Source organism: Miniopterus natalensis, chromosome 7, assembly GCF_054644295.1.
Source record: "Miniopterus natalensis isolate mMinNat1 chromosome 7, mMinNat1.hap1, whole genome shotgun sequence".
Taxonomy (NCBI): domain Eukaryota; kingdom Metazoa; phylum Chordata; class Mammalia; order Chiroptera; family Miniopteridae; genus Miniopterus; species Miniopterus natalensis.
In genome coordinates, this window is record NC_142087.1 from 33,425,120 (window position 1) to 33,446,836 (window position 21,717).

General features: G+C 41.8%; 1 protein-coding gene across 1 annotated transcript in view; it reads left to right on the forward strand.

Moving 5' to 3' along the window:
- Window positions 1-3,939: 3,939 nt before the first annotated feature.
- Window positions 3,940-21,717, forward strand: part of ZNF407 (zinc finger protein 407) — a 295,118-nt gene continuing 277,340 nt past the window's right edge. Inside the window, exons 1-2 of the mRNA XM_087818909.1 lie at window positions 3,940-8,872; window positions 14,043-14,157. Of these exons, the coding sequence (XP_087675035.1) occupies window positions 4,231-8,872; window positions 14,043-14,157 (4,757 nt within the window). The 5' untranslated portion in view covers window positions 3,940-4,230. The remainder of the gene's footprint in view (window positions 8,873-14,042; window positions 14,158-21,717) is intronic.

Sequence of the window (21,717 nt, forward strand, 5' to 3'; positions counted from 1 at the left end):
AGAAATCCACGAGTCAGGCGTCGTCACTAGAGCATTTACTCTGAATAGGCCACATGGTTCCCTAAGTTGGTGTTTCTGTGTTCCGTCTGTGTTATTGCACACGATGAAACTCCCGCAGTGACCCCGGGGAGGCGGTGCCTAGGTAGTGTGCCACTGCAGGGGGCGAGTAGGGATGGTCACTGGAAGGGAGGGATTCACATTACTTTAGACCAGGCATTAAAAAATATTAAGCAAAACTTCTGTCATGGACATTTTCAGACATACGCATATGCAGACTTTACAGAGCCGGTGGAAGAGTGTATTGAATCCCTGTCACTGTCACTCAGCTTCCGTCACTGTCAGCTCACGGCCTCCACGGTGCCCTCCTCTGGGCCACTTTGAAGCGTATCTTAGACATCTGTCATGGCATCTAAAGGCTTAGAGAGCAGACATTTCTTATATCACTCATTCTCGCGCCGTATGTGTGCTTGGAATTGTTCTGGGCTCTTGGGATGTGAGGGCGGATAGCGGAAATAGAGTAGACACATCAACAACCAGGGCCCAAGAACAACTGACTTCATCAAAGTTTAAAACTGCTTAATAAAAGACAACAATAATAAAATGAAAAGGGAGAAAATATTTGTAAAACATATCTGACAGAGGATTTATATCCAGAAGACATAAGCAACTCCCCAGCTCAGTACTAACCAACCAACCAAACTAAGAAATGGGCAGAAGGCTAACAAGCGTTTCACAAAGCACAACACAAAGTGTTCGGCACCCTGGTCATCCGGGAAATACTGGAAAGCTACACACATCCACTAGAATGACTAAAACTTAAAAGATTGGCAGTATCAAGTGTGGGTGGGGACGTGGGTCTCTCAGAATTCCTGACATTGCTGGTGGCTATGTAAAACAGTGCAGCCACTTTGCAAATTATCAAACACTGCCCTATAGAGTTAACCCTGCCCCTCCCCCTGTGACCCCACAGTACCACCCTACCTATTTACACAAAAGAGATAAAAATATGTTCATAAAAACTTGTGCAGGAATATTCATAGCAGCTTTGCCTTAAGGGAAATCCAAAAAAAGGGAATCAGCTCAGATGGCCATCAACAGAATCGTGGTATATCCATGAACTCACGTTGCTGATACGTGCGACAAAAACGTCATGCTGTGCAGAAGAAGCCAGACTCTCCTCCCTCAAAGGCATGTTGCCTGAATGCATTTACATGAACTTCTGAACAGCAAAGCTAATCTACTGTGGAAGAATCCAGAACAGTGGTTGCCTCAGGAGGGGAGTTACCAAGGACTGAGTGTGAGGTGGCATGAGACAGCTTTTGGGGAAGATGCCAGTGTTCTCTGTCTCGAGGGACGCTCTGCAGGCCTCTGGGCTTCTCTTTCTGGCACCTCTTCTCTCCTACTCTGCCCTACTGACTCTGGCTGCCCCTGGGCCCTGCCTGGGCTCCTCTCCGTGCTGTGGCCTGGGTCCTTGCTCTAGGCAGTAAGCTGGAACTCCCTTGGTTCAGGCCTCACCTCTCAGGGGTCACTGCCCTTTGGTGCCTGATGTCCCATGTCTTGTTGTTTCATAGACTTTGTCTGTTTTTTCTTTTTAAGGTGTTTCATGTATGAGAGCACATTCAGTCCCTGGGACTCTTTTTGACCATAAGGGCATGTCCTGGTTGGAGAATATATGCATTTAAACAAACATACTGTCTCACCTTCCACTGTAGGGCAGAGATTTTGTGCTGTCCTTTGCTGTAATCCCAGTGTCTGAAACCAAGGATGCTTGGCATATAGTGGGCGCTACGGGAAGTGTTTGGAACAGACACGTGGTTACGTCCATCCTCCTTTTCCCGGCGTACTTTCCCATCACAGACGGTGAATAATAAAACCACCGTGTTACCTAACAGTATTTTCTGAAGTGTTCCTTGGACCCCCAGGCTCTGTTCTCTAGAGAGAGAGTCTATAACGGAATTAGTCTGGGAAATGCTTATGTACTGAGAAATCCTGTGATAAAGGAATTTTGTTCACACCAGAGTTTTCTAAACTTATTTGACCAGGGATATAATTTATATTTTCTGGAACATAGTCTGAAGAAATAGTGAATATCTTACAAGTGTAATGAAGTGATGCACATTTATCTTTTCCACCCTATAATAAGAACCATACAGTGTGTTATAGTATTTTATATAATACAGTAACAAATACAAGATGACTTTGTATTGTAGGTTGTATATAATAATTAATATGTTTTTAAGTAGCTTTATTGAGATCATCACATATCATAAAATCCACTCATTTAAACTACAATTTAGTGAATTTAAATATATTCACAGACACGTGCACCTGTCACCACAGTGAATTTTAGAACATTTTCACCGTCTCAGAAAAGAAACACTGTACCGTTTACCTGTCCCTGCCTCCCCCCGCAGGGAGCCCGTAGTCTGCTCGCTCTCTCTGTACACTTCCTGTTCTGGACATTTCCTGTAGGAAGAGTCAGATAGTGTGCGGTCTTTGGTAACTGGCTTCTTTTACTTAGCATAATGATTTCAAGGCTCATCCATATTGTGGCCTGCATCAGTACTTCATTTCTTTTTGTGGCTGAATAGTGTTCCATCATACAGACCTACCACATTTAGCTTCCCCGTTAATCTGTTGGTGAACATTTGGGTGGCTTCCACTTCCTGGCTGTAATGGATGGCACTGCTGTAAACATTTGCCTGCAGGTTTTTGTGTGGACATACGTTTTCATTTCTCTTGGGCATTTGCCTATGAGTGAAATTGATGGGCTCTATGGCAACTCCATGTTCAGTTGTTTGAGGACCTGCCAGGCTGTTTTCCAAAGTGGCATCACCATTTTACATCCGCACTAGCATGGTAGGAGGGTTGTGACCTCTCCACATTCTTACCAGCATTTGTTGTTATTGGACTTTCTGCTTCTAGCCATCCTGGTGGGTGTGAAGTGGTGCTGACATTATGGTTGCATTTGCATTTCTTTAGCAACTGCTGATATAGATTATGTTTTCATGTGCTTTTTGGCCATTTGTGCATCTTTTTTAGAGAAAAGTATATTCAGCTCCTTTGCTTATTTTAAAGTTAGTCTCTATTATTGAGTTATAAGTGTTCTCTATATATTACAGATTAACTACTATATTAGATACATGATTTGCAAAGCTTTTGCATTCTGTTGGTTATCTTTTCATTTTCTTAGATAGCGGCCTTTGAATCCTAGTGTCATTTGAAGTTTTTATTTTTAAGAAGTCCCATTTATCCATCTTTTTCTTTTGTTGCTTATGCTTTGGGTATAACATTTTATATATATTTTTTGTTTCCTACTTTTAGCAGAGTCAAAGCAACAGCCTTTATTTGGTTTATCATTGTTATGGAAAAAATAAAACAGTTATCATTAGCTTTGAGGTCATAATGCGTGATGGGTTTTTATTAGCATCAGATCAAATGGCATTTGGTTGAAAATTCCAATCATGGTATAAAGTGAATGGAAAATGATATGTTTTAATTGAATTAAGCAGCATAATGAAAAATAAAATCGATATAATGTATTTTAAATAATTTTATTCAATAAATTCCACCCCCCCCCAAATTTACTTCATTAGTTCTACTCTACCACTGACATTTCCCTTTGCCATTAACCTCAGACAACACAGAATGGCTGTTAGATGAAGAAATTGATTGACAAGTAGAGTCGTGTTTAGGTACATTTCTTTGACCCTGGAACTTGGTTACCACTGGGGGTCTGCGAGGGGAAGCCTGACCTCCGGACCTGCATCACTGCCGTCTTGTTTTAGTCTACTTTACAGAGTGGGGTTCACTGAAAAAATTTGAAAAGAGGGCTTCTCTGTTTATTAAAAAAAGTAGTAAATTGAAATGTCCTGTTAGAGGGAGTTGAAACTTGGAGTTTCTTTGCAAGCTGGTTGAGAGAGTCCCCTTTTCTATGGAAGATACCATAGTGTTGCTTCCTGCATTACAGCATGGTGACCCGATGTTCCTAAATCTGATGTCAGACTCTTCATTATGGCTCATGTGATCAAATTCATTTCAATGTGAAGGAGATCTCATCTAGGTTTCTGTTATGGTATCTTTCATCCAGTGCGTCATTTTGTGTTAACTTCTGAGTTAATATGTGTGTCTTTCTTTATATTCTGAGGTTTAATGCATGTTTGTTTTCTCTGCAGGTCATGGGTGCCAGGTGAGCCGCCCTGACAGGAGCAGTGTCTGCACCTTGTAGTGATGGATGCTGAGAAGAAACCAGAAGACAGCGAGGATGGAACTGCAAACAAAGACGCACAGCACTCGAGGGCTGCTTCGTCCCAGGATGTGGGGTGCGGGCCTGTGCCTGAGGTGGCAGCGAGTTCTGCCGAGAATTCCACGAGCAAAAGAGCTTTCCCAGAGCCATCACCCAGCGTTGCAGTGGAGGACGGACGTGAACATGCTTCCAAACGAATGAAGCCTGGGGAGCCCGAGCCCTGCCGGTCCCGAGAGCAGGGTGTTCATGGGCTCTTGGCAGCGGGCATCCCGCCAGGTGAGATGATGAAGACGTCCCTCCTGAGTGACTGCGCAGATGGGGACGCGCGTCCTCCCACCGCCTGCTCCCCGAGCTGCAGTTCTAGCACAGCTGACACTGTGTCTCTGAAAACAGACACTGAGAAGTCTGCTCAGGAAATGGTCTCCCTTGACCCAGACACAGAATCCTCTTTCTCCACAGAAGAGGCTGTTAGTGTTGGTTGTACCGTTGGGAATGTGGATGCAGCTTCCAAGTGCAGCATGTGTGAGCATTCGTTTTCCTCTTTGTCGGATCTGGAGAAGCAGGCCCAGTGTCATGTGCCACCGTCTAAAGAGCCTCCCCACTGCCCCTGCAGCCACGGAGCAGAGAGCAGCGCAGTGCTGCAGACTCACACCACACAGACACACGGGTGCCGGACGGTCTTTTCTTGTGACCTTTGTGGCTTTCAGTGTGTGGAAGAGAACCTTTTGAATGCCCATTGTCTTGGAAAAACACATCTCCGGCGGCAGAATCTCGCTGCTCGTGGAGGATTTGTGCAGATCTTAACAAAACAATCTTTTCCTAAGAAACCATGTACCATTGGAACAAAGAATGTTCGCATAAAACCGAGAGTTTCTAAACAAATAGCAAAGAATAGTGACTCTAAAGGACTAAAAAATGGTGGAAGCAAATTGAAAGACTTGAGAAGCAGCATTTCTAAGCAGAGTGGCAGTGGCAGCGAGCTCCTTGTTGAAATGAGGCCGTTCAGGAGTACTGCGCTAGAAAAGGGAGAGGTTGTGGAAGAAAATGCCACTTCCCTTGGTGCAGCTCAAACTCCTGAAAACCAGAGTAAAAAGTTAGGAGCCTTAGTAACCTCACAGGGTCTCTTAGATAAATTGGAATCTTCCAGAAAGACCCTACAGACAGCTCAGGGTCTCAGCGCAACCCCAAGACCCAGACCTGAGCGGAATGTTCTCATGCTGGCTAATAGCTTCCGCCGACGAAGTGGCACTTTCCCACTGAAAGGCCAGGCCAAGAAAAGGTTTACGCTTTTAGGAATTAATAAAAGAGGCGCTAGTGAAACTTCCAGGATATATATGAAACACTTCAGAGCACAGATGAAAACAGATGATGTGGAGTCCATGCCTAAACACATGGAAACAGGTGGCAGTGCCCATGGTCTATGTGTAACTTCCTCAGAGACCCAGGACCAGAAGCAGAGCGAGAGAAACACCCACCTCGCGAGCGCCTTAGACCCTCCGACAGCGAGGGCAGCTTCTGACTGTCAGATATCCTGTACTTGCACACACTGTGGCCAGGTGGCCACGAGTACGACCGAGTTGGAAGTCCATGTGAACAACTGCCATGCAGGAGAGGTGAAGTTGTCCTGCCAGACCTGGGACCTTCCCATTGCCTCGAGGAGGGACCTGCATGAGCACTTGCAAAGTCACCAGCATCAGCAAACGGCCTCTGTGCTCAGTTGTCAGTGCTGCTCGTTTACTTCCTTGAGTGAAACAAATCTCAGAGACCACGTGAAGGAAAAGCACGGTATGGGCTTCCTTTGTCCCCCCTGTAATCTGTTCTTCTTGTCTGAGAAGGATGTGGAGGAGCACAGGATGACTGAGAAGCATATTCGCTTATTGGTTCAACCAAAGACTTCTCAATCATTTAACAATGATTCGGATTTACAGACTTTACCGTTAAGTACTTTAGACTCAGAAAACATAAAGGAACCCCTGAGTGAGTCAGGAGGAGCAGCTGCAGAAGAAGTGGCTCCACCCCGGCTGAGCCTTGGAAGCGAAGGAAGGCACGTGAGCAGGCCGCAGTTTCAGTGCAAAAAGTGCTTTTACAAAACGCGGTCCTGCTCTGTCCTCACACGGCACATAAAGCTCCGGCATGGCCAGGACTACCACTTCCTCTGTAAAGCATGCAACCTGTATTCACTGAGCAAGGAGGGGATGGAGAAGCACATTAAGAGGAGCAAACATCTTGAAAATGCTAAGAAAAACAATATTGGCTTAAGCTTTGAAGAATGCATTGAAAGGGTCTGTATAGGTGCAAATGACAGAAAAGAAGAGGTTACCATTTCTGGAAAGGAAAGGACAGGAGGCGACGGAGAAGGTGCGCACTTGCAGGAGGGTCCCTCTCTGGGGAAGAGCCCCACTGCCCAGGAGCAGGAACAGTCTGGAATCATCGCCAAAGATGAGGACTTAGCTTTGACCACCACACCAAAGAGGGGGAGACCCAAAGGCAGCGTCTCACGGACGTGTTCACACTGTGGCCTCTTGGCCTCTAGTATTACAAACCTGACCGTGCACATTAGACGAAAACACAGTCACCAATACAGTTACCTATGCAAGGTGTGTAAGTATTACACGGTAACTAAGGGAGATATGGAGCGTCACTGTGCCACCAAGAAACACAGGGGACGTGTAGAAATAGAAGCTAATGGAAAACGAAGTTCAGAGATCGTTGTTGGCCCCGAAGGGGGTAACCTCGAAGCCTGCAGCAGGAGCACCAGTTCAGATGAACATGCCATTAAGTCAGCTGAACCAGATCCCTCCAGTTTAGAAAAGCTGGGACAAGAGCATGGAGATCCAATTGAAGTCGAAGTTGAAAATGTGCTTCATCCTACCAATGGAGAAGCCAGCAGTCACCTTATGGATGAGAGGAAGCAAGTATCTCTAGAGCCAGAAGACCTGGTGCAGCAGGGGGAGGCGTGCTCGCAGAGAGGTGCCCCGGGCACAGGTGACAACAGATGTGCACACTGCGCGTTTAGCGCTTACTCTTCTGCCTCCCTAGGACTGCACGTCAAACGGAAACACACGAAAGAGTTTGCATTTTATTGCATGGCCTGTGATTACTATGCTGTGACTCACCGAGAGATGACCAGGCACGCGGCCACTGAAAAGCACAAGATGAAGAGGCAGCCTCGCCTGAGCACAGCTGACGTGGGGGCAGGTCCCTCAGGATCGTCCAGAAACATCGTCATACCTGAGGCGCAGCATCAGCAAAGTTCTGAAGAATTTCAGGTAGTTTCAGACCAATCACCTGAAGCTCTTAAACCTAGCAACGCTGCTGGTGGTTCTGTTTTAGATGAGAATACGAACTTAGACATGTCTAAAGTACTCTGTGTTCCTGATGCCATAGAGGTGGAGACTGAAGAAGAATCTAATCTCAGTGAAGATCCTTCCTTTTGTGAAACTTTCCAACAGCCTCCTGCCAAGGACAAAGTTAGGACACCTGAGGAGATGGTGACCCTTAACATTTCCTCTAATGGCTCCCCAAGCAAACTTCAGAATGGAAATTCAGGAAGCTCAGCCTTGAATTATGAGACAGCAAAGAACAACCACAGCAGGTTGAGTGACATCGGTGATCCAGATGCACATCCTGAGAGTGGTGGAGGGAGTGGAGGAGACCACGCAGATGAGGTCCTCAGCAAACACGGATGCCCCAGAGTTCTGGGTGGAGCCCATTCAGCTGAGAGCACGGTCCCTGTTGTGATGAGAATGACAGGAGGACAGCTGCACCTGGATAGCTGTGGTCAAGACCAAGTGGGAAACACATCGAGTTCAGCTGATTTGAAAGCTATGCAAGAAGATCCTGTTTTGGAAAATAAGGAAATTCTGATGGATTCCCAGCATGAAACTGAAATTATTTTGGAAGAAGATGGGCTGGCTTCTGATAGCACCATTGAAAGTAACGATGTTTATGAAACTATAATGAACATTGATGAAAAAGGACAGTCCCTGTACAGCTTTGGCCGGTTTGATTCTTCCATTGTCAGAATAAAGAACCCGGAAGATGGTGAATCGATAGACCAACCCGAAGAGGGTCTGATGGCCACGGAAGTGAGAATGAGTGAGTCGCCCTCAAAAGACTGTGCTCAAGGCCTGAAAAAGAAGAAATCCGAAGGCAGCTCCTTTAGCGAGTCCACACGCATCCGCTGTGATGACTGCGGCTTCTTAGCAGATGGCTTGAGTGGACTGAACGTCCACATAGCCATGAAGCACCCTACAAAGGAGAAGCACTTCCATTGTCTGCTGTGTGGAAAGTCCTTCTACACAGAGAGCAACCTGCACCAGCACTTGGCCAGCGCCGGGCACCTGAGGAATGAGCAGGCCAGCGTGGAGGAGCTGCCGGAGGGCGGGGCCACCTTTAAGTGTGTCAAGTGTACGGAGCCCTTTGACTCAGAGCAGAATTTGTTTCTGCACATTAAAGGGCAGCATGAGGAACTGCTGCGGGAGGTGAACAAGCACATAGTGGAGGACACCGAGCAGATTAACCGCGAGCGAGAGGAGAACCAGGGCAACGTCTGCAAGTACTGCGGCAAGCTGTGTCGCAGCAGCAATTCCATGGCATTCCTGGCTCACATCCGCACGCACACAGGTATGTGCACTGCGCGCCCACAAGTGGTAAATGTGGACACCCCGCCACCTGGCGCGCAGTCTCTGCTGCGCTGGCTGCTGGCCTTCGCCCAGTTCACATGGCTCTGCTGCGCGGTGCCCAGGCAGATGCCGATGCCACAGTCACTGTTGACACTTAGCATCTCTGAAGGCCATGAGGCCTCGTTGATCCCAAAGGCAGGCTCTTTCACAATATCCTTTCAATTTTATTAAAAAGCCTGGTCCCTCTGATGCTTTTGTCACACTCCTGTCTCTTAGAGCTTTTCAGATGTTTCAGGTCCTAACTGTTTGGTTTTCAAGGTATCCATTAAGTGACATGCAGCATTTCAGAGGACATAGGAAATGGCTTTTGAGGGAGGAGATAATAAAAATTTTCATACAATTTTAGGGATTTAAAAATTTTATTGCCTGGTAGTTTGTATCCAAAAGTGTAACTCCCAGGCAGCACAACACAGTTCTTTTAAGGATCAGAAATAGTCAACTACTTTCAAAGTCAGTGTGTTCAGAGGTTTGTGTCCATGGGGACACAGGACTCTGTGGGGACCTGGTAGGTCTCTGCTCTGTCACATCCAGTGTTCAGTCTTCATGGTTAATTTTAGGTAGAAATTGTTTTAAAACTTTTTTTTTTTTTGCTGAAAAATGTATAAGCCACTGTTCTAAATTTATGTAAAAATTCACTGCACTGTTTCTATAAACCTGCCATACATTCTTTATTTTAAATAGACAGCTTTTCTAAATCATTGTGCTCTGCTTAGACAAGTTCTGTCTCCATGGTTGAATTTATGAGTGGATTTGAATAATAAATTCACATTTTAATGAACATATTTTCATTAAAACTGTAAGGTTTATTTTACTGTACTTTAAAATAATGGCTTATTATTAAAGCTATACTTTAAATTCATGCAGTTTTTGAAAATTTTTGCATCGTCACAGGAGAAAGACAAAAGAGTATGAAACGTTATTAATAGTTTAAGGTGATTAAAGATAGATAAAAGTTTTTCATTGGAGAAAGTAGCAGGGAAACCTGCATGAGATGGAATGAGGTGACAGTCAGCATTGTACTGTTGGTCTCAGCTCTCCCAGTGCAGCGGAGCCCCGGTGTGGTTTGTTGGTGTTTTTCATGCCTCTGTAGGTGCCGACCTTACTTTCTGAAATGATGCCTTTTAGAAATTGGGCTTGTTCACATGTGCAGAAAATATGTACTTTCTTAATATGCCCTCTTAAGGCAGATAAAACTGAATAAAACTGAGAGGAAAATGCTAATGGAGCTCTTTTTAGAATTCTTTATGCAACTGTCTGGTCAAGACATGTTGCTGATAATTGATGTGTCCATTACTTGAATTCTCTTGTAATTATAGTCAATAAGTCTTGTAAATGTGTTAAAGCTCACTAAAAGCATACAAATTCAAGAACAGAGTAAGGCTAATAATTTAAAATAATCAATGTGGGCATTTCAGCACTTAATTTCCCTTGTGTGTTGATAGCTGATCATTCTTAATCCATTAAGATTTATTTAGTCGTTTACAATGCAAAATAGGTTTGCACTGGTCACTTGTGCCATTTGAAAATGTCCACCAGGTTAAGTGCGGAATGTAGTCCATTAGTCTTCTGTGACTATATGTATTAATTGCATTTAAAATCAAGTTAATGTGGATGTGAAAGTGAGGCAACTATCAATATGTGACAAAGTAACCCTACTTCTATAAGTTACATCATTGATTGTAACATTTAGTAAAAGTTAGGGTACTTTTTCGCAGTTTGTGCTGGGCTTATCAGCAAGCAATTTCTGTTGTGTTCTGAGGCACCACCAAGGGCACGATCCCCAGGACACAGCGCCTGTCTCCATCTCAGTCTCGCAAGGCATTTTGGGGGGAAGTTGCTCTCCAGGTTTTCACTCCAAGTTTTTTTCTTGGCGCCTTTTAGAATGAATTGCTTTTCTGATCCGTTGCTTATGTCCATGAAATAGTAATGCAGGGACCATTATTAATGGTTAACTGGAAAAGGGCTTACTCTTCCAATCCCTGTTTCCATGCTTCGTGATTTACTATATGTTTTATGTAACCTTTTCTTCCCATCCTCAGTCTGATGAAAGCAGCACTATAAGAAATAAATGAGTTTTGGTCATCAAGAATTGTAGGAAAAAAGCGTCGCAGTTTTCCAGGGTGTTTGCTGTCTGAAGCCACTGGCATGAGCAGAAAGAGCAGGTCTCCTTTCCCAGGACATGAGTGTACAGAACGCGGCCCTCTTCTCTCCTGTGTCCGTCCGTTAGAGCTCTCGTTTCCCATAACAGGGAAGGTACCTTTAAGCTAGAAGACTGTCTGCAGTTCCGATTTATGTTTGAGCGCACTGGCCACTTGTGCTGTTTGGAAATGTTCACATGCAGGGACTGAAAAATTCCCCAGACAGGGCTGCTGGTGCCTGTAACTGATGGTGACGGGTTTTAGAGGCCGAGTCGGCTTGAGAGGAGATGGTTCAGGAGAACTGGTCTGTAAGAGAGTGAGAGCATGGGGCCACCCTGGTCGCTGCCTCATCGCTGCTCTCGGCGGCACTGCTGGAGCAGAGGGAGTGGATGGGCAGCTGAGCGAAGGGAAGTGAGGCGTCAGGTGCCCGGAGCCCTGGAGCATTCGGGCTGGAGTTGACAGGCGTTAGATGGTGGGTGCACACATCTGACTTGATTCTTTAAGACCTAAAGTTGTATTAATTTTTAACATTATGTCACATCCACGTTTGCATAACAGTCAGTAATGACTGATATTGAACAGTGCCTGTGGGTCTGAGTGAAGGCTTAGTTTTTAAGGTTTGTGGAATTTTGTTGGCGATATTCCAAGGTGCCTGAAAGCTAGAAAGCCTCTTGTTTTTCCCTTTCAAAAACCTCATAGGCCAAGTGAGAAGGAAAAAGCCTGCTGAGGATAATGCTGTTCCAAGAAATAGAACTATTTAAAACAATATACCAACACTTTATAATAGTCACAGTACACCTGAAAGACGAATTCAGAAATATATGGTCTTACAAAATTTGCCTTGTGAACATGATGCTTGCATAGCAAGCTCAAAAATGGAAACAGTATTAGGAAAAAAGGGTAGTATATTTTTTTCTTATTCAGAAAAATAGTACTGGTCCCCTAATGTTTGGATTTTATGGCACAGAAAAGAGACATTAACAAGTCTACTCTGGTGTAAGGTATGAAAACAGGGCTTCGTGATTTCTGCACGAAAGTCGTCAACACAGTAACTCACTCATGTGCTGTCAACACTCTAGCAGTGATCACAGACCTGAAGCGGCTCGTGTCTCACCAGAGAGCCACGTGCAGTCCGTGAAAGCACTGAAGGTGTGTATCCGGCCCCTGTGGCCCCTGTGCTCACTCAGGGCGCTCATCCCAGTGTCGGCGCAGGGCGAGCCAGGCTGGAACTGAAACCCAGGAGACAGGTATTTCAGATCCTGTCACCCAGCTGTAATACGAACGTTGAGGAAGCTTTTCCGTCTTTGTTTGAAGTCCTGGCGTTACTGTTAATTAATAATTTCCTAATTACCTTATTACCTTGAATGCATTTTAATTCAAAGTGCAGGTAAATTGGTTCTTCTCACTCCTGTCTGTTGTAAGTCCCTTATAGAGTTCTCTGTGGGGATGAAGTGTTTCAAAGTGGTGATAGGCTTAGTTTTATCAGAATCATTTAAATAAACTGTAATTTCTGATGTGATTGATGGACTGTGATTGCTGTAAGCTGCAGTCTCAACCTGCTTTTGACATTTACACATAAAGCTGACTAGATATAACCATTCAGGTGCTAAATATATTTTACATCTCCTTCTAACAGCAGAAATGGAAGTGTTGGGAGATCTGGCTTCATTGTCATTGAACTGTGAAATATTCAGCCTTGTCTGCCCGTGCTTAGTGCTGTTGACTTTTTTATTTCTGTTAGAAGATTAAAATTAAATGCTTCACTTTTTTTGTCAGCTTTTGGGAATTAGATTGAAATTTAAGACTCTAAAATTTTTTACTGAGTGCTTCAATTTCAACAAAGTATTCTTAGAGGATTTTTTTTCAAGGGCATTGAACAAAGGTTCATTGATCAACTTTGATTTATTGCAGTTTTTTTGTTTGAGCCCTTTTTGTATATTTATTCAAGTTCACATATTTCATATTCTGCCTGACCATGTTAGAGGAGGTGTTTCACTAAATAGGGACTCAACATGATCTGCAAAATCTGGACGCATATCGTACTGACTTTAAGCTGCGGTTTTGTGATTTTGATTTATTTATTTGAAGATTTAGTGGTTAGAAAATCAGAAGATGGTATATACATGTTGCACCTTAAAAAGCGTAGCTCCTCCTCCACGTGGGTGCTGATTATCTACTGGTAACCACGTTCCAGGTGCGGTCTGTTACTGGCACCAAGTTTGTTGACTCTGAAATAATTTTGTTTTCTCATTGAGTAAAGATTAATTTTATTTCTTTACGAAATAAAGACACATTTGTTGGTACTATGTTCTTGAAATTAATAATAACCAACATGTCAATACTTTTGGTTTGCAGAGTCAGCACAGATATTTGACTGTAAAATGACCATAAAAACAAATAATTTATCCACTGTGTATTTTAATAGTGTATGCTGTTAAAATAGTAATATAGAGACTCATTGGAATAAATTTCAAAAATCTAAAATACTATTATTACTGTGAATAAATTCAAAGATGCAGAGATATGAGGAAATGAGGAGGTGGCTGCTAAGAAGTTTATTTGATGATAAATATACTTAAAAATATCAGCTTCATTGTATGAATTTATGTTTTTACTATGTCCCATTTTAAATGTGGAGTGACTATAAAAGATACTTTTGTGAATTGTAAGGAAAATATTTAAAATTATTTGGCTCATCTCATCAACTTAGTACTGCTCACCTGGATCACTTTTGACTTTAAATCTTGGAAATGATATTGAAAGTTAGGAACACTCTCTGAAGCATTTGAGTCTCCATGGTGGAATAATTATGGGATGCAGGTCTTTTCAAGTTAGAAAGGAATGCAAGTGCTCCCTTTGGGGGACAGAAATTTGTAATTAGATTAAAGTATGATTTAAGATCTCATCCTCTTTTTAAAGTATGAGTACTGTATTATTCAAATTCAAATCATATTTTATGTTAAATTTACTTAGGATCAAAACCATTCAAGTGCAAGATCTGCCATTTCGCAACCGCTCAGCTTGGCGATGCCAGGAACCATGTCAAAAGGCACCTTGGGATGAGGGAATACAAGTGCCATGTGTGTGGGTGAGTAAATTGAAACCATCTCCTCCCGAGAACCAGGAAGCATGTGCAGGATATCCATTGTTTCAGAACTCAGAACTGATCTGCAGAAGAGGGACCAAAATCACGCCTGCACATCCCCCTTCCCATTGTTACGGTAAACCCTTAAATACAGTTATGACTTTCTTTTCCCACTTCTAATCCTGTGCTGCAGAGGAGCAATTTGATGGGCTACAAGGTCAATTTGAACCTGTAATCTGTAAATTGACTAAATTATAGGATGTTCATTCACATTGCCAGAGAGAACTGGAAATTCCACTTAAAGACATAAAAAATACATCATATAGCTCTAGGAGTGTATATGTATGGTTGTTCCCTTTTGCTTTGCTGTCTTAATTTTAATCACATTAGTGGCTCTTTGGATCTATTGGACATGTGCTGTAAGGAAAAAAGCAGAAAAGTATTTCATTTCCAACAGCTGGTTATTCATTATTGCAGGGATGAAGCTTTAAAGAACTGTGTATAATGTATGTTTTTGTGTAACTTTATTTCAAAACTTGTTTTCTTTTTCAGCTAATGGGTCTTTCCTCTAATGAATCATTCACAATCTTTAATTGTCACTCAAATGTGTTGCATTTAATAAGAAGTATGAGATGCCTTAAAAGGTTTTAAAATGCCATGGCGTCTATGGTATATCATAGGACGTACAGAGTTTGATCTTAATACCCTACTTCTGATTAAAATTATATTTAATGTTATTATGCCAGATCAATTAACTAATAAGTGCATCACATAAAAAAGAACTTTATATGAAACCTGAGAAACTGCAATTTTTATGGCTAATTCACAAAATAATTTAGGTTCAGTTAAATTATGCATTGTGCTCATGTTATGTTAGGGTTATAGTTTTACTGGAGGATCCCTCTTGTTGGCACTACTGTGTAAATATAAATATCTTTTAAGTCAAAAACACCTTCTGGTTTATGTTGGACAGTACACTTTATCTCATGATGCCATTGCATTTTTTGACCCTTAAGATAGTTTTAAAAACAACTTTGCAAGCAGTTTTATTAACCATGCTCTGTGACTTATTCATTGGCAGAATTGGTGGTTCAGTGACTTGCAGCTAAAGTAAATGAAGGCAAGCCTTTGCCCTGAAGCTCCCTGAGGATCAGTGGCAGAATGAGTTCTGTTGCTACTGATTTTAGCTGCAAGGATCGAGTGCCAAATGGTTCATTTTAATTGCTCTAGGTCTTAGAATTAAAAAAGATATCTCATTTATTGTTTTTACCATTTGAGTTATAGGAAGGAGGAAGGCCCTGACTCCAACGAAAATTTTGCTATTAGATGTCAATACGCAGTTTCTTCCTCATTTCTGCAAATAAACACTGTTTTTTTTTTTTTGCATACTCTGTTATTAGAAATCTAATTCCATTCATTTTTACTAGGGTTCCTAAGACCCTGGAAAAGGAAGAAGAAACGTTTTCAGAGAACAGTTTCTGACACATGTAGCTTCAGAAACAACACGATTGATTGGCTTTGATTGTGTAATTTGAACAATGCACACTTTGCTTAGCTCAGTGCTTACCACATACAACCACAATGTTGCTATAGTGGTTTATAGATTTGATTCCCAAGATAAAGAATTGCAAATGCATGTAGATATATTGAGTTTTAAACTGCTATCATAGAGGTCTACGTATATGTGTGTGGGTAGGAAAAGCAATTCAGATTCCAAAATTGTATCTCTTAGAATTATGGTAGTCATTGAATTTTATTTGACCATGAAATGACCCCTTAATTTTTTAGAAATGAAATTTGATTTAAAAGTTACATGACAGTAATTTTTACTGGGTAGATATTTTCACAGAATTTCAGTAAACTTAAAAATGCCTATTGATTGATGTTGTTGAAATAGAACATAGTGAGTTAGATACTTTTCCATGTTAGGAAAAAAACGTATCTTGGGTTGTTCATGTGTTTCAAAGGGATAGGGCTGTAGGTAGGTTAAACATTAAAGTGAAAAGCATTAAAAAAATGTAAGCATTGGCTACCAGGTTGGTGCATTAACATCAGTGACAGTGTCAATTCATTATCATTGATGGCTAAATAATCTTAGAGATGCTCAGCAGACCTATTAGTTCCTGAACATAAGCAGCTCATGCTGCATTTCTTCATTAGCTTTAATTGCTATAAATTTTACCTTTTAAAAAATCATGCTTTAAAAGGTGAAGCGATCTTTCAGGAACATTAACTCTATAATTTTGTCACAAACAGAAGGTCCTGCACTGTGTTTTCTTTTCTGGGGTAGTGAGTGTCTTCATCTCTGTCTTTTAGAACTTTACTATCTGCATTGAAAGGAATAGTGTTTTTCAAATAGTTTTGATTGCATAAAAATATATAAGAATAGTGGGGCAGGCAGATTTAAAAAATGAAATTATTATAATATTGTGCCTCCCCCCACCCCTTATTTTGGTAACCTGTTGGTTTTCTTGGACATAACCGCCACCTAATATTTTATGGTGAAATTGATGGAAACAACAGTGTGTTTTGTTGACTCGAGCTCATGTTAATGTTTCACATTATCTGTGATTGTTTGAGTTCTTTCTCATGTTTTCATGTGTCTTTCTGTTAGACCACTGTAGATGCTCATCAAATATATAGCTGACATTTTTTTCTAGGGCTTAGTTTAAGGTTGTGTATTAGCTACTCTCTTAACAAAAACTGCCTTTTAAACTTTTATTTCAGTTTTTTCAACCTATGCTGATTTTCTTTGAATCTTTAAGCTGAATTTTAAGATAACCTTTTTCCCCCTCTCAGCAAATTTTAGCGGTATTATATTATGGATTTAAGTTAGTTTGACAAGAGAAGCTGAATGTCTTTGCTGTCTAATCAGAACTTGGGATTTAAGTTCTCTTTACCCCTGGTTTTCATGCTTGGGGCATGGTAAAAATTTCAAAAATGTGTTGCTTTGCACTCCTGTTTTAAGAACATGTTATAGAGAACTTCATCTCCAAGCCTTTTATTTTACTTTCACTTTCAGGAGGAGCCGTTTTTTAATATTACAGTTTCGTAACATTTTCCTTACAGCTGAGTGTGAACTTGAGGACTTTGTAGAATGTAGATGTATTTACACATACTTGATGGACAGTTAACCCGAAAATGGCTATGGGTCTGACAGAGGGCTTAGTGGGGACAAAATAACAAATAATGGAAAGCATTCCTATACGTAAGTTAATAATTTTGTTTGAGACACATGTTTAAAAGCAGGTTAAACACATATTTTTATTAAATCCATGATCTTTAACTGTTTTTTCAGTAGTCAATTATTTGAAAATCTCAGCTCAAAAAAGCCGTTATATTACCATGTTTTGTTAAGTTCATGTAAGTGTACTTCATACTGTCTCTCTGTGTGTACATATACTAGTACATACAATACTCTAATAAGTAGTATTTATGCAATGCTGTGGTTTAGTGTAACATTAAGTAACAGTTATTTTATTTGTTGATCTTTATAGTTTCACAAGATTGTTTAGCTCGTGTTTATTGTCTCCACTATACAGATGGTAAACTTGAGATTAAAAGTATTTTTAGTGATGGACTTCAGTTATGCAGTAGTAAGGGTAGACCCGTTTCCTTCCTTTACCTGCCCCTTTTCCTTATGTCTGCTTTTTGTGGTATCTGTTGTTTTGGTTACTGTTTCCATTTCACTTACTTTTGCTCTCGAGGTTGTTTTCACCAGCATGTGAGAGCTGTAGCTTACCTCCCTCCAGCCCCCAGTCACTCTCGTTTCCTGCTTTTGCTCAGATTTATGTTCTTTTAAAAAATTGCTTGCACAGTGGTTTACTTTAATATTGTTATTCATTCTCTCTTATTTGTATCTCTCTCTCTCACTTTCTTCATATTAAACTTGTTTTAAATAATTTTATGATTTTTATCCCCCCCAGTTCTTTATGTGTTGATAATTTATTGCACTTGAGTGGTTAAAAATTAAACATGTTGGTATAATATAGCAAAGTGTCTAAAAAAGTGAAGACTTTATTATCTTTTCATTAGGATGAGAGGGGTAAAATTGGCCAACCTGAGTTACTGTTTTTATTTTTCATTACTAGTTACTAAATAAAAGAGAGTTAGTAGAAAGTTAGTAAGTAGCTAGTGAATTCAGTAAACCTAGGAAATACACCTAACTTTGGGTGCTATCACTCACAAAGACCCCGGTATGTATGCCTCAGGGATTCTTTTTTTTTCTGATTGATTTTCCTGTGTCTAGTGTTGAATCTTGTGCATCAGAGTTAACTGGTTGGATAGAATTTACCTAATCAGGGGAGAATAAGGCATTTTTAAATTCTGTCACCTCTGGGTTCATGAAAAGATCCTAGACATTTTCTGTTGTGAATTAATGTGCTTATGAGCTAGCTGTTCATTCTTAGCTGGTTGAGAAACCCTAAATAGAAAGTTACTAATGCAGTAAAACTCTCTGTGTTTTTTTTTGCATGTGTGGCATTACCTAGTTTTTGTGCATTAGAAGGGATCTCTATGTAGATGATTATAATGTCACTTTCTGACCTTTGCAGCTTGAATAATTGTAAATCATTGCTTCATAACGTGTCAGAGAATGTCTGTACTAGGCAATTAAATGGCAGAATATAATAGACCAAATTATTGCCTGTCATGTTTTCAACAACACAGTTAGTATTTGAGTTACACTTAATCATTACGTGCATTAGCAACTTCATTGGAATCCAGCTTCAGGCTGAGCATGAAATACATTACATTATTTAAACCTTTAATGGTACAAGTCATTTATTTGTGTTGAAGTGTACAACATGCAGAGTTTCATAAAGCAGGAACACTCGAGAGCTTAATTTATCCAAATCAAAGTCTAAATGCAGATAAACACAAGTGGCAAAAATTAGTAATTTTTATAGGCTGGAAATATTTAAAAATACATGGTTGTGGGTAATTGTAGGCAGCAGGAATAAATTAAAATCACTATTTTTAGTCTCCTCTGAGAACTAAGGCTGTGTATACCTAAGTCATTAAAGCACCATGGAATTGCATTTTCAGCTGAACAGTTAATTACACCCATCATATCTACAGAGGTATCCAAATAAAATAAGCGTTTGGTTCAGCGGGTTGTTTTGGCTAAAGTGATATAGATGGAAAAACTGTTTTATAGTGTGGCATGAAGTATGCTTATAACAATATAAAGTGCAGCATCTCTCATTTTTATAAAAATCTAAACATTAAAAGCGTTCTTATAAAGGGTGTATCACATACTATATTTTAAAAAACATTTTAACGCTTTTGTTTAATGACATATTTTTGTCTTTAGTTTGAAATTTTTAAAATGCCACGGAATGATCACTGCATCTGTCTTCCTGTCATGAGGAATACAAAATTAACAAAACTCACAAATTACCTGTTAGGTTATCCCTCTGATGTTACATTCTTGGAATACTGTTTAAATAGCGAATGGACATTGTTTTCTATTTTTTACATACAAATCACTTTATAATTTGAAAATCTAAGAGATACCTTATTGTAATATTAAAATACAAAACACTCTTAGCTCTGATTCTGGGGTATTTTCCAGCAAACTGATTTGTGAATCTAGGAGAGAATTGGATGTGGGGCTGGGTCAGTGGAGGAGAGAGAAGCAGGTCTCTCCCAGCCTCTCCTCGTGGTGAAAGGGGACATGTGCCCTATGCTCGGGCTTTGTGGCAGTGTTCCCTTGAGTTTTAGCTACGGAAAAGTGTAGTTATAGATTTACCCCAAGGCAGTAAGTATGATTAACCTATAACAACATAGAAATTAAATACACATTGTCACTTTTTGGTGTTGCAGTTGAAAACATTGGCCTCTCTAAGCTCTATCCAGTGAAAAGGTCACATCTCAGTGATTTAAATTATTTTTGATTTTTAAAAAAATTTTAAAATGGTTTCGTGGTGACTTTAAAATTATATTGTGGACTTCGGATTCCTTAGCCCTCCTGGTGTCTACAGTGGAATACAGGAGCGTGGCCATTCCTGGTTTCCTTTGCCTGTTCTGTGATTGTTTTCTTTATCGTTAGCCTGTTGTTTCCCCCCCTCTTCCTGTTTGTTCATGTGCTTGTGAAAGTCCTTTACTTTCTGGAGGGTTCAAGACAATGAGAGGAGGTATTGGAAGCATAACCACTGACTCACGTATTCATTCATTTCCTGTGGGGCAGATTCTCCTGAGATTCCTCTTGTGCAGGCCCAGTGACCAGGCTGTGCAAGGGCCCTGTGGTCATGAGCTCCACATTGGAGAGACAGATGTAAAGGGAGAGGCCCCTCAGGCATAGAGGTGAGGGATGGCGGTCGGGTGTGTGCGTGGGTGCACGCTCATCTCTGCTGAAGAGCATCCAGGATGGCTTCCTTGAGAGGTTGTTTGAGTTGGGCCCTAAATAATGAGGAGATGCTGACAAGGCACACTCGGACATTTTTAATAGAGGAACAGAAGAGCACAAGTAGCAAAGTATGGGATAGCCTGGACTATCAAGAACATCACAGGAAATTCTGGGAGTGTAAATGGTTACTTGGGATGAAGTGGAGACTTAAAAATATTAAACAAACACTTATGGAACATCAATATATGCCAGTGCTGCTAGTCTTTAGGGTTAAAAAGGTCTGAACAACAGCTGCCCCAAATGGGTGGAGAAAGTGCAGGTAAAGAAATGCCCTGGTCTTGCTGGCCGATGCAGGAAAGATTTCTCCAGATTGGTAGTGTTTGCCGCAGCGGCGAGTGGGGTAGGCAGGTAACCGGGGCTGCGCATCCCAGGCAGGGTTCGGGGATGTTCAGCCAGGAGTGTGGTGTGTTCAGGGGGGCAAGGACTTAGCCCTGCCGGAGGCCTTATTGCGTGGACGGGGGCGCCCCGGGGATGCTGGGTGAGGCGGGCGGGGCCAGATCACACCCCTGCGCCCGCAGGGTGCTGAGCGCTGGCCTTCCCCTCCACCTCGCCTTCCCCTCCCGTTTCCGTCGCTGCTTGTTCACCTGCCTGCCTTTCTCTCAGCTTCCTGAACTCGGGATCGGCAGGGAAGGGAGGAAATAGAGAGCCTGGTGGGAAGGGAATCACCACTCCAGAGTCAAGGGGCTGCGAATTGGCCATGGGGATTATTTTTAAGAGAATTTCACTGTTTGTAATGTTTGTAATTTTATTAGGGGTGTTACTGATTGTGGGTAATTGTAATGAACCCAGGCTGATACTGGTCCCATACACCCTAACGCAGCATAGTCCCAAACAGTCATTGCAAGGACAGACAGCCATTGGCCGTGCTGCAGCTGTCCACCGGTAACTCGCACAGTGATCATGGGTGGTGGGGCTGTGCTCCCACAGGCAGGCCACCTGATGGGCAGTGTCACCTGGGACAGGAGACTGTCGGTCGGAACAAGCGCACCCTCGGCAGTGCGTGTCTTCCTCAGTTCTTCGGTGTCTTCCTCACCTCTGAGCACAGAAGTGCTTTTATGTCCCTGTGGTTCTCCCTCCACACCCCGTCTTTCACCCGTCCCCAGGGCTCCCCCCCCCCCCCCCCCCCGCCACTGCTTTAGTATTTTGCCAGGAGC